Genomic DNA, 11,195 nt, shown 5'->3' with positions numbered 1-11,195 from the left:
CCAGTCCTCACCACTGCTTTAACTAGAAGCTATTCAGGGACAACTCATTATGAAGAACTCTAGAAGCTGGACCTCACCCCCCCCGAACATACTAAAGATCCTAGCTTCTGTAAGGACTGGACTGGGACCCTTACAATATACCTGTAAATTCAGGGAAAAATAAGGCAGACATCACCCAGGACATAAGATGTTTGGAGTAACACGTGCTTCCTTCAACAGCAAGACAATGGTCAGTTGAGGAGCAGTGCCAGCAACAAGAAGGGCATCAGAGATTGAAGCAGCCATTTAAACAGTGTAATTCTGTCAGAGTTCAAAAGACTGTGCAGGTGATCCTCGTGGGGCTGGGGTGGGTAGATGATTACTGTAATCAGGAAAAGCAATGCAAGCAAAAGCCTGTCCACAGTTTTATCTACAGCATCCAAGGCAGTCAAATACCTGGAAAGTTGGAGTTGCACCATAAATGCATCCTCCAGGTCAAAGGAAAGACTCCTTATTCTAGACTAAAATAGGGCTTCATAGCAGCCAAAGCACCCTACAGCAAAGTCAGGGATAGAATCTAGATAAATAGGATATACAACAAAGTTGTCAAAGCCAAAGTGTGGCACAAAAGTTACAACTCTGTCTGTCCTGCTCTTCTGATGGGTCACTGTCGGTCATGACTGGGTGGCAAGCTTGAAGAAGAGCATATTCAAACACAGAAATCAGCCTAGGGTGGTTGCACAAAGCTGGATGCCAGCCTACTAAAGAGGACACATGGCTACCAGCTTTCCTGACAGACGCATCAGTAAAGTGTGGGATACTGCTTAGGTTGCAACATTAAAAGCTGGCCTACAAAACCAGGACTATGAAGAAGCTCAAGAGCGACACTACAGCCCCAGCCTGGGCCTGCTAAAAATGCTTGGGTGCCACAAAATCTCCTAAAAGGAGGCTTCATCCCATGAGCAATGCAAAAAGACTCCTGACCAACAGCCAATCAAGGACAGCTACCTGGGACTCCTCCATGCTAGATCGTGCAAGGACTTCAGCACCCAGTACTTGTCCATGCAGAGAGTCTGGCTAGGCATAGCCATTCAACCAAGGTATCCACGGCTAAAAGATTGCTCCTGCTATTCAAAATCTTAACAAAAGTTGAACACGTTCTGAATCGGTTGATCCTAGGTGGCACAGTCTGGTGCAGACTCACCATACAACAATTATCTTTGCCCAGTAGTCTAGATGCATGGAGGGTGAAACACTAGGAAAAGAAGCTTCCTCCCATAAGCATATCTGGATTTGCGATAATGTGACCCCAAAGCTGAACTATGATGAAATCATTCCAGAGAACACACCATCTGGATGGGTAGACAGAAGTCCAAATTTCTGGTGAAGCAGTTCAAACACTCCAGCAAGCCTAAGGCATGATGATCCCAAACATTAAATCCCTTATGAAGATAAAGATCTGCAGTAGAATCAAATGGGTTCCTATCATTGGAGGGCAAGGAAACTACAGACAGTTAACAGTCCCAGCAGTCCCAGACAATCTTCCAAAAGAATCTCAAGAAGTCTGTCCCACCTCCCTGGTCTACAAGTCAATGCCTTCTGCCAAATTTATAAATATCAACTGGATAAAAAAAGGGCATGTGAATGCAAGATCTTTTTACTAGTGATGTCAGGGCTTTAGGTCAGAAATGTGGACATGGCAATAAAATAACGGGTGGAGTATATATATGTCTCTATGTAGTCAACACAAGCCACAGAACAAATCCATCCAGAACTTCTAAAAAACAGATAATGAATGCTTGCTGGAGGAAAGAACATCCCTAAATGTAGGACACATCAAAAAAGTTGTGTCATTTAATTGTTCTAAGACCATCAGCCAGCACTAACAAACAAGGCAACGTGTAGAAAACATTATCAATAGTCCAGCAAGTACAAATAAAACAAGTTAACAAACATGTCTGTATAATACAGATATATTTTGTTATACAAATTAACTGCATTAATTGCAGTACAAAATATGCAGTTCACAGAAACTGCAAACTGTAAAATATATATATGTACATATTTTCAAAATAGACAGTTTATCTAGAAAAAGTACAGAAAATACATTTATAAGGACGAGAGACATACATGATTAACAAAGAAATGACAAAACTGTTGAGCCACATAAAAATTTTCAGAAAGGTCAGTCCTGTACAGAAGTCAGGCTGTTAAGATTTCTTGATCTGACTGGCTGGAAGATTTGACTTGTCAAGATCATCAAAGTAACGGTGGTTCAGTGATTGCTTTGCAGAAATTCTTTTTGATGGATCATAAATAAGCATTCCCTGTTATATATAGAGAGAGAGAAAAAATGCTTACATCCAAACTTACAAAAATCAACTAGATAAAACCTGACAAATTTAAGAGACAGAACATGCTGTTAAAGTATTAATGTAAATAATAAAAATGTTCAGTACCAAAATGGAAAATGCAGTAGAAATGGGTGATTCATTCACAACAGCAGATTGAGACAGCAATGCAGCAGAAGTAACAATAAGTATATCTGGTCTTTCATTACCAGTCTTGTGTGCAAAATGTCTTTGCAGCAGCTGTGTTCTTGAGCTTGTTGGGCCTGTCTGTTCTTCCACATGCACCAGGATTTTCATCAAACCAAAAAAATGAAATCACTGTCCTCACATAACTTAGTTCTCTAGAGAGTCAAAAAACATTTACAAGCACTGAGCTCTTGTAATTTACAAATACTGAGCTCTTGTAATTGTAACACCCACATCATGTTATACCAACATGACAGTTTGGATCAGAATGTCTTACACTTGCTTCAGAAAGTGATCAATATTCTGTAAGTGAAAATTTGGAGTTTACTACTTACTGTCTGCAATACCAAACTGAACAGTTTTTGATGCAAAAAGTGTTATTTTTGCATTTTGTTTGATAAGGAGAGTCCACGTTTTCTCAGAATCAAAAAATCCCTGCCATAACAAACTGCACTGTAATTTTCGCCACAAAATCACAACTTTTCCCATTTTGCTGTTTGTGTGAATGAAATTAATTATAAAAACAAAGATGCTTCTTAAGTGACCAAGACCTTAAGAGTCATTTTTCTTTTCAGGACTGTCAAAAAAGTGAAAGGGCATATTGTGAAAAAATGATACAAAGGATGCCTGCTATGATACACAGCAGTAGCAATATTAAGCATGGTCACTTGTCATATGCATGTTCACATTGAGGGGTACACCGAAATATACTAAGATACAGACAACACAGTCACTGACCACATAAAAAGCAGTACATTGGAGATGGGGCTAATGGTATGCAAGCCATTCTGATATGCTGTATCAATGTATTTACACTGGCATTGCCAAAATCACTTCAAGGAAAATATTAAAAGCATTATAAAATAATTGAAAATCACCTTAAGTTGGTCTCTGAAGTCAAATTATAAAACCCTTCTCTGTCTCAGAAAACTAAGAAAATAGCCTACATTGCTCTGTACTTATTCAAAATGACACCTTTTATGATCCGAAAGGCACTACCAATATCCTTGTAAACAGATAGCGACTTCTACCCAAAGCCCTGACGGTACATGAATTCCTTACTCCCAATTATCTCCAAGTATCATTTACTGAAGGTGCTAACCAAGATCAAAAATATTTCCCCCATAGGGCATGACAATATACTTGGCTATTGAATGTGAAAAATTCCCTTGCAAAGCTACTCAGCGTCAAACCTAAATTAGCTGTTTTTGTCTGAGTGATGGACTGCAGTCACGATGCACCCACCATAAGGATGGCCTTACAACCAAGGTTAGAGATTTCAGTCTTCCAAGCATTTGCAAAGCCAATAAATGTATTAAAACTGAACTCCAACTACGATAAAGATTTGACTTTACCCCCCAGTAGTTTCTTTAATTAAAAAAACAAAACCATCTTTATTAAATTTTCATGTATGATACAAGTAATCTTACATTTACATAAATGAAAATAAACCATAACACAATCTCAGTTGCAAACATTATACCTTATAAACCATGCCAGCACAATTGTAGCTGCAAACATTGTACATCACTTTTAATATATCCAGCCCTAGTCAGTCTACCATTACATAGCTCATTCAAATCCTACCTTCTTTTAACCCTCATTCCTCCTCTGCATGTATTGATCCCACATTTCCCATTTTTCCGATGCAAGTTGCACATACCCTTTTCCAAAGATCACAGTTCAAGTTGTTTTGCCTCTATTACTGTCTTAGTTACTTCTAGTAAAGTTGGTTTAGACTTTGATTTCCATTTTCTAGTAATTGCTTTTTTGGCAGCCATCATATTTGGACTCAGCAGGGCCTTACTATGTCTAAGCAATTCTGATTCTGTATCAGAGCTCAAAAAAATAATTTCCTAGTACCTCTAAATTTGCCCACCCAACACCTCTGAGTGCAGACTGCAGGGAATATTTAAAGTCAGTCAACTCGCTACACTCCCAGAAAATGTCCCCAATTACCTTTCTTCCCCATCACACCTCCAACATTTGCTGTCTACCTGAAGACCTGCTATAACCTGCTTGGGGTATAAAAATTCAAAAAGTGTAAAACCTTACTATCACCATAGATTCCTTCTCTTCCATGTTGCCGTATTCAACTAATGGTTTACCCTTCTTCCTTCCAGTCTCATCTGGCCAGCAGGTTTCCAAAGTTTTTCAGTCCACAGCAGGTGCGTCAGACGTCTGAAGTGGCTGCTGAAGCGTGGGCCATAAAAGTGACGTCTGCATGCACCAGCCTCAGAACAGAAGCCCCAGATGGAGCCAGTCCTTTAAGGGCATAGCTAGTCTAGTGTCACCCAGGAGAAGCAAGTGCAAGTCTCAGAAGAGGAGGTCAGAGGGAAGGAATACTGCAACATGGAAGAGGACATCTACTCCAGTGTTGCAGTATTCAACTAGTGGGCGAGTGCCAAAGCTCACTGAGGAAAGAGACATGGTTTAGAAGTAATCTCCAAGAACCCATGGAAGATCGCCCTGGCAAACTCTACTCTGGAGGTTTGGTCCCGTTTGTAGTGTTTGAAGGACCAAGTTGCTGCTTCTAGGATGGAATTGGTGTCTAACCCTTTAAAGGGAGCCCCAGAAGAGGCTACAGCTCTGGTGGAGTGGCCTTTCACATTGCACTGGAATGTCTTGCCATGGTAAAGGTAGCAGAAAGAAGTAGCCCTGGAGATTCAGGTCGGAATGGTTTGTTTGCTCACAGCCTTCCCCAGGGCCCTGGGGTGGAAGGAGACAAACAGTTGGTCTAATTGTCTAATGGGTTTGGTTTTATGTAAATAAAACCTAAGCTGACTGTGCACATCTAAGGAATGTAGAATTCTCCCAGTGTCTCCCTGTGGGTTGAGGAAAAAGGTAGGTAGGTGGATGGGCTGGTTCAAGGAGAGATCATTCACAACTTTAAGAGAGAAAGAGGGGTTAGTCCTTAGGGTCACACTAAGTAGAAAACAAAAAAAAGGTGGTATACACAAGGGTTTGTAGTTGAGACCCTTCTGGCAGAGGTGAGGGCCACTAATAAAACAGTTTTCCAAATAGAGTTTTAAGGATGCTTTATCTGCAGATTCAAAAGGAGGTAAAGAAAGTTTTCCTAGCATGTAGTTGGTCCCAGGGTGGACGGCATGGTTTTGAGGGTGGTCTCAAATGTAACACCCCTTTGAGGAAGAGTTTAACAGGCAGTCTGGATGCTAGTGGTGGGTCTAAGGGGAGGCAGGCAGAAATCGCAGACAAGTGTGCTTTTAGAGATGAGCGAGTCCTGTCTGCATCAGTTCACACAGGTAAGACAGGATTAGAGGCATATCGCTTTGCAGCGGACCCAACTGCCTTTTGTGACACCAGACAGAAAACCCTTTCCATTTTGCAGTGTAGGATTTCCTTGTGTTGGGTTTCCTGGCCTCCTGCAGGACATTCAGCACATCCTCATTACACAGGTGGCTAAAAGGGATCAGAAACGTATCAGCCACAGGGTGAGCTGTACAGACCATTGTGGGTGTATCTGGGTCCCTTGTGCTGTGATGAGGTCCACTGAGGGGGGTAACTTGTGGCGATTGCCCTTGGACAAAAGGAGGCGAGGGAAAGTACAGATGTGTACACTTACCATAAATGTAGCTGTTAGAGTGTATTCACTGTTGCAGTCAACACATTTGGGTTATCTGCTTGCAGTAGCCCTCAGTCGGCTCGATTATCAATGTCTTGGGTCCTACGTCGGTTGCTGTCTCATCTTCCACGACATCAGGTAGTCAGGCGTATTAAGCATGCAGCTGACGCCATTACATCAGTTTTTCTTACCCCAGATGTCAGGAAAGCAATTGTATACAAGGTTACACCTCCAACAAAAAAGCAAATGTACCAAAAAGCTTTAAGCATAGTAATCCAGAATAGAGGTATAGTCAATAGAAGTCAAGGGGCTGGAGGGAGGGCAACCTGGACTGCAACAGTGAATATACTCGAACATTTATGGTAAGTGTACATAACTGCACTATGTTCTTCGTGTTTCACTGTTTCAGTCATCACATTTGGGTAGATTCCCAAAGCTAAGGATGGGAGGAGGTAATTAGATAGCATTAGGACCAGCTATAAGTCCCTGCAAGACTGCAGTGGCAAAACCAGCTCTGGATTTAGAGAAAATTAGAAAATGGTAATGCTTGGTGAAAGTATGTACAGAACTCCATGTAGCAGCTTCTAGGATGTCACTGGTAGGGACACCTCTGAGAAAGGGTGCAGAAGTAGATACAACCCAGGTTGAATGCGGTCTAATCCTCTGTGGAATAGGTTTTCCATGGTGCTTATAGCAGAAATGAATGCAATGGCCTATCCATTTAGAAATGGTTTACTTTGAAATAGCCTTTCCCTCTGTCCCTGCAGCAAATGCCACCAGCAGTTCAGATTTCCTTTGAGGTTTAGTCCTGTCCAAGTAAAATCTAAGTTGTCTGTGTACATCTAAGGAGTGCAGTATCTGTTCCCCTTTGTTCTGTGGATTAGAAAAGGTTGGCAAATGAATGGATTGATTAAGAGCCACACTGGATACCACCTTGGGCATGAAGGATGGATTGGTCCTGAGGGACAACCTGTCCGCATGAAAGATGATGAAAGGCTCCACTGCCATAAGGGCCTGTAATTCAGATACCCTTCTTGCTGAAGTGATTGCCAAAAGGAAAGTTGTTTTCCAAGAAAGGAATTTCAACTCTGCACTTGCAGCTGGCTCAAAAGGAGGAAGAGTGAGTTTTTCCAATACAAAGTTAAGGTCCCAGGCTGGAATTGGGGCTCTCCTGGGTGGTTTTAAGTTTTTGGCCCCCTGAGGAACTGTAAGCATTGGGTGAAAAAAGAGGGGTGGTTCTGTGTTGTAATGAGCTGAAATGGCTGAGGCGTGAATTTTGATGGAGGAAAAGGAAAGGCCCTTGTAAAGCATCTCGATTAAGTATTGAAGAATATGAGGTAAATTCGGCGCTGCTGTGGCCATCCCCTCAGTTTGGTTCCAGGCACAGAGTCTTTTCCATTTTTCAGCATAAGATTTTCTAGTACTAGGCCTCCTTGCCTCCAAAATGACATCAGACACTCGTTTACTGAGGGATGGTAAAGGAGAGATTAGGTAATTAGCCAGGCTGCCAGGTTCAGGGTTTGAAGCTAGGGGTGCAGAATATGGCTCTCCTGCTGAGACAGCAGGGTAAGGGTCTGAGGCAGGTGCCATGGGGCTAGCAGTGACACTGGGCAAGAGGGGGTACCAGTGTTGGTGTGGCCAGTCTGGTGCAATCAGCATCATCCTTGTTTTTTCCCATTTGATCTTTAGTAGTACTTTGGAGAGGAGAGGCAGAGGAGGAAAGGTATAAGCTGATAGGTTTTTCCAGCTGAAGGACAGAGCATCCACTTTCCAAGCTTGTTTGTGCGGAGTCCTTGTGCAGAATTTGTCCAATTGGTAGTTCTGGGAGGAGGCAAATAGGTCTATATCTAGGCTCCCCCATTTGTTTATCAACATGTTGAAAGTCTTTGGCTCCAGTTTCCACTTGTGTGGGTCCATGAGATTTCTGCTTAGTTCTTCTGCCAGTGTATTTAGTTTTCCTGGCAGGAACTGAGCCTGTAGATGCACTTAGTAGCTCAAGGATGTGTTCCACAGAGCCATGGCTAGTCTGCAGAGGGAGTAAGAATGGGTACCTTCCTGCTTGTTTAATGTACCACATAACAGTGATGTTGTCAGTCTTTACCATTAATCGAGAAAAGAGCCAAACTATTAAAAGAAAAGTGAACCCGAGAGCGTACCAAACAACCTGGGTAACAAAAAAACAGTCACTGTCAGTGGTAAATCCACGCCAAGAAAAAGAATCTCCTGCTTGATTAAAAAGATTTATTGAAGCGCTTTTCTTTTGCCTGCCTAGGCAAACTTCCTCAGAAATTAATGTTAAGTTAAACTTTCTTTAAATACCATGACATCACAAGAAGTTAATCAATTAAAACCAATTACATTTAATTACAGTAAAAAATTTAAAAGGATAGTAGCTCGTAAATTTCTGACAGTCCAAATCATTTGAAAACACTTAAAAGTCGTGTAAATGTTATACTGTTAAACTTGATAAACAAACTTAAGTGTCAAACAGTTAATGTACAAACTGCTTTTAAAATGACACTTTAAAACTTTATCTTTTGTGTTTATATATGTACCTTAAGTTGTGTCGTGTATTGATACCTTCCCACATGTACAAAGGTGCAAAAGGTTTATGTGTCTCTTGAAAACAAAAAATTCAAAAAACTCATAAAAACTGCTTTTAGTACCTGAAAGGTATATAATGTGGTATCTAATGTATACTAAGACACAAAACTGACCAACTAATGAATTTGAATTAACTGAGGAATTAAATAAATATGTTAAAAAATAAAAATGAATACAAGTGAGTACACACAATGTAAATAGTAATGATACCATCATGTTTACAAAAACTAAACAAGCACCTGACTTCTCTCCTTAAACTCAACATACGAAGGACACTAGAAATAGAGCAGGCTTCGTTCAAACCAGGGCTGTGGTATGCTTCCAATTTAATCTGCCAATACAATTCCCTTTCTAACAATCTAAGTTGTGTTGGGCCACCTCTACTGTCATGTGTAACCTGCTCAATACCCATAAATTTGAAGCTGTGTGAAGGATATTCCTGAATGTGTTTAGCCAAGGCATTAGTTTCTTTACATTTCCTTATCGCATAAGTATGTTCATATATGCGCTCCCTGAGTCTTCACTCGGTTTTGCCTATGTAAAACCTTGAACAGTTTTGGCACTGAGCCAGGTATACTAGCATGGAAGAATTACAATTGTCTAGATTTTAACGTGAATTCTTGATTTTGAACAAAAAAGCGGTTAGATCCGTGTACAAACCTGCAAAAATTGCACGATTGGCATTTAAACATGCCAGGTGATCTTACTTGTGTCAATTACTGTTCAAAAAATGGTTTAAGGTTCTTGGCTTTCCTGTAAGTGATTTTAGGAACAGGTCCTAATTTTGAAAAAACCAAGGGGTCAGCTCGAAAGAGGTGCCAATTTTTGTTGATGATATGACTTAACTTTACACTGTCAACAGAAAAGTTCAGAAAAACATTTCAGAAATGGTGAACTAGAATCTTTTGAGTTACCTAGATTCATCACTACCTTTTCTGTTGACAGTGTAAAGAAAAGGAAAAGAGGGGTGGGGGTGGAGGGAGTTGAGAAGGGGGGGGAGAGGTGTACCTGTAGAAAAAGAAAGAAAAAACAATACAAGTTTATAAACAGCGAGTATCAGACCCTATTAACGTCTATAAGGTCTCTCTGCTAAAAAAGGTTTCAGTGACAATTTATCATTTAACATTTATCATTTAACTTGTATTGTTTTTTCTTTCTTTTTCTACAGATACACCTCTTCCCCCTCCCCATCCCCCCCTCTTTTCCTTCTTTTTTCTTTTTCTTACCTATAATCACCCTTTCCTTCCTTTCCCTATATTTATGCATTCACTTTCTTTATATATCCATTTTTAATTAATATGTTTATACATTTTTAAAGTTTAAACTGTATTATTATAAATACATTGATTCATCATTGTATAAAAGTGTTTAGAGAATACATATATATTTGCAGTTTTTAATATTAAGTATATTTAACTTGTTTTTTAAGGAGTATATGTGTTTTACTTTTATTTTTCATGTTATGAGAAGCAGGGATTTATTACTAAGTGCTTCATGTGACTTTGTCTATATATCCTATTGGATAATTTGAATTATATGGATACGATTGGCTATGGTTGCATATATATTAAGTTGAAGTTAGTATGTTTTTACTGAAGTCTGAAGAAGCGTTCTGAGCAACGCGAAAGCGCTTACTGTCTACTAGTAATAAAGGATTTTCACTTTATCTTCTGCATTGACTTATTGGTTGGCTTCGATTGTCCTGGAGTGTCTACCTCTATCTTTGGACTTAGAAACTATTTTACTTGAGGAGGCACCTTACCCCGTTGGTGTTGTGTTTATCAGTGATAACGACTTGTACTTATGTGAGTAACAGTGACAGCATCTGAGACTTTTTCCAGAAAAGTGATCATGACTAACTGCTATATTGTAACTGCACATATTGCTAATGTGATAATGACCTTCCTTTCATTACTGCAAAGGTATACACGCTGAGATACAGGTGATAACTGCTGCACATAACCTGTTGAGTAGGCATTCATTATATCACATTGTGCAGCTGTTATGTAACAGACTCATCATCATCAGTAAGGAGAAGACCCGAGTCATTCATTCTAATAATATAACACTTAGATATTACTGAGCCTTCTTCCCACCAAAATATGATGCTGAAATGATGCAAGATATAGATGAAGAATAAAACATATTTGAGTTCAAATATAATTAGGTGTTTTTAAGGAATTAGAAACATACTGAAATGCAAATAACATGTAAAACAAATTATTAATACAATAATAGATTAATCATTTATGTTCATCCCACACCACTGAATGCCATGGCAAAAAAAAAAAAAAAAAAAAGAATTTGGTCCCCATCTGAAGCCGAACAATGACAAGAACTCTTGGAGCCATTGCGATAACCCAGGAAAATCCACCACTCCTAACCCTGTACTAAAACAACCATGAAAATATCCCCACCCAATTCAACAAATGCTTTACTGACAGTCCAAGCCTAGCCAACACCCAAAATACTACTAGCAGCCCCTTACCTAC

General features: G+C 39.9%; 1 protein-coding gene across 1 annotated transcript in view; it reads right to left on the bottom strand.

Annotated features, from left to right (window-relative positions):
• Positions 1-1,804: 1,804 nt before the first annotated feature.
• CDK1 (cyclin dependent kinase 1) overlaps positions 1,805-11,195 on the bottom strand; it is a gene marked incomplete in the record, with an annotated part of 842,019 nt that continues 832,628 nt past the window's right edge. Inside the window, 1 exon segment of the mRNA XM_044056395.1 lies at positions 1,805-2,306. Within this exon segment, the coding sequence (XP_043912330.1) occupies positions 2,190-2,306 (117 nt within the window).

Source organism: Protopterus annectens, chromosome 14.part0 (assembly GCF_019279795.1).
Source record: "Protopterus annectens isolate FY-2018-M chromosome 14.part0, PAN1.0, whole genome shotgun sequence".
Classification (NCBI taxonomy): domain Eukaryota; kingdom Metazoa; phylum Chordata; order Ceratodontiformes; family Protopteridae; genus Protopterus; species Protopterus annectens.
Note: the sequence above shows the minus strand (reverse complement) of the source record. Positions and strands in the feature narration are given on the sequence as shown.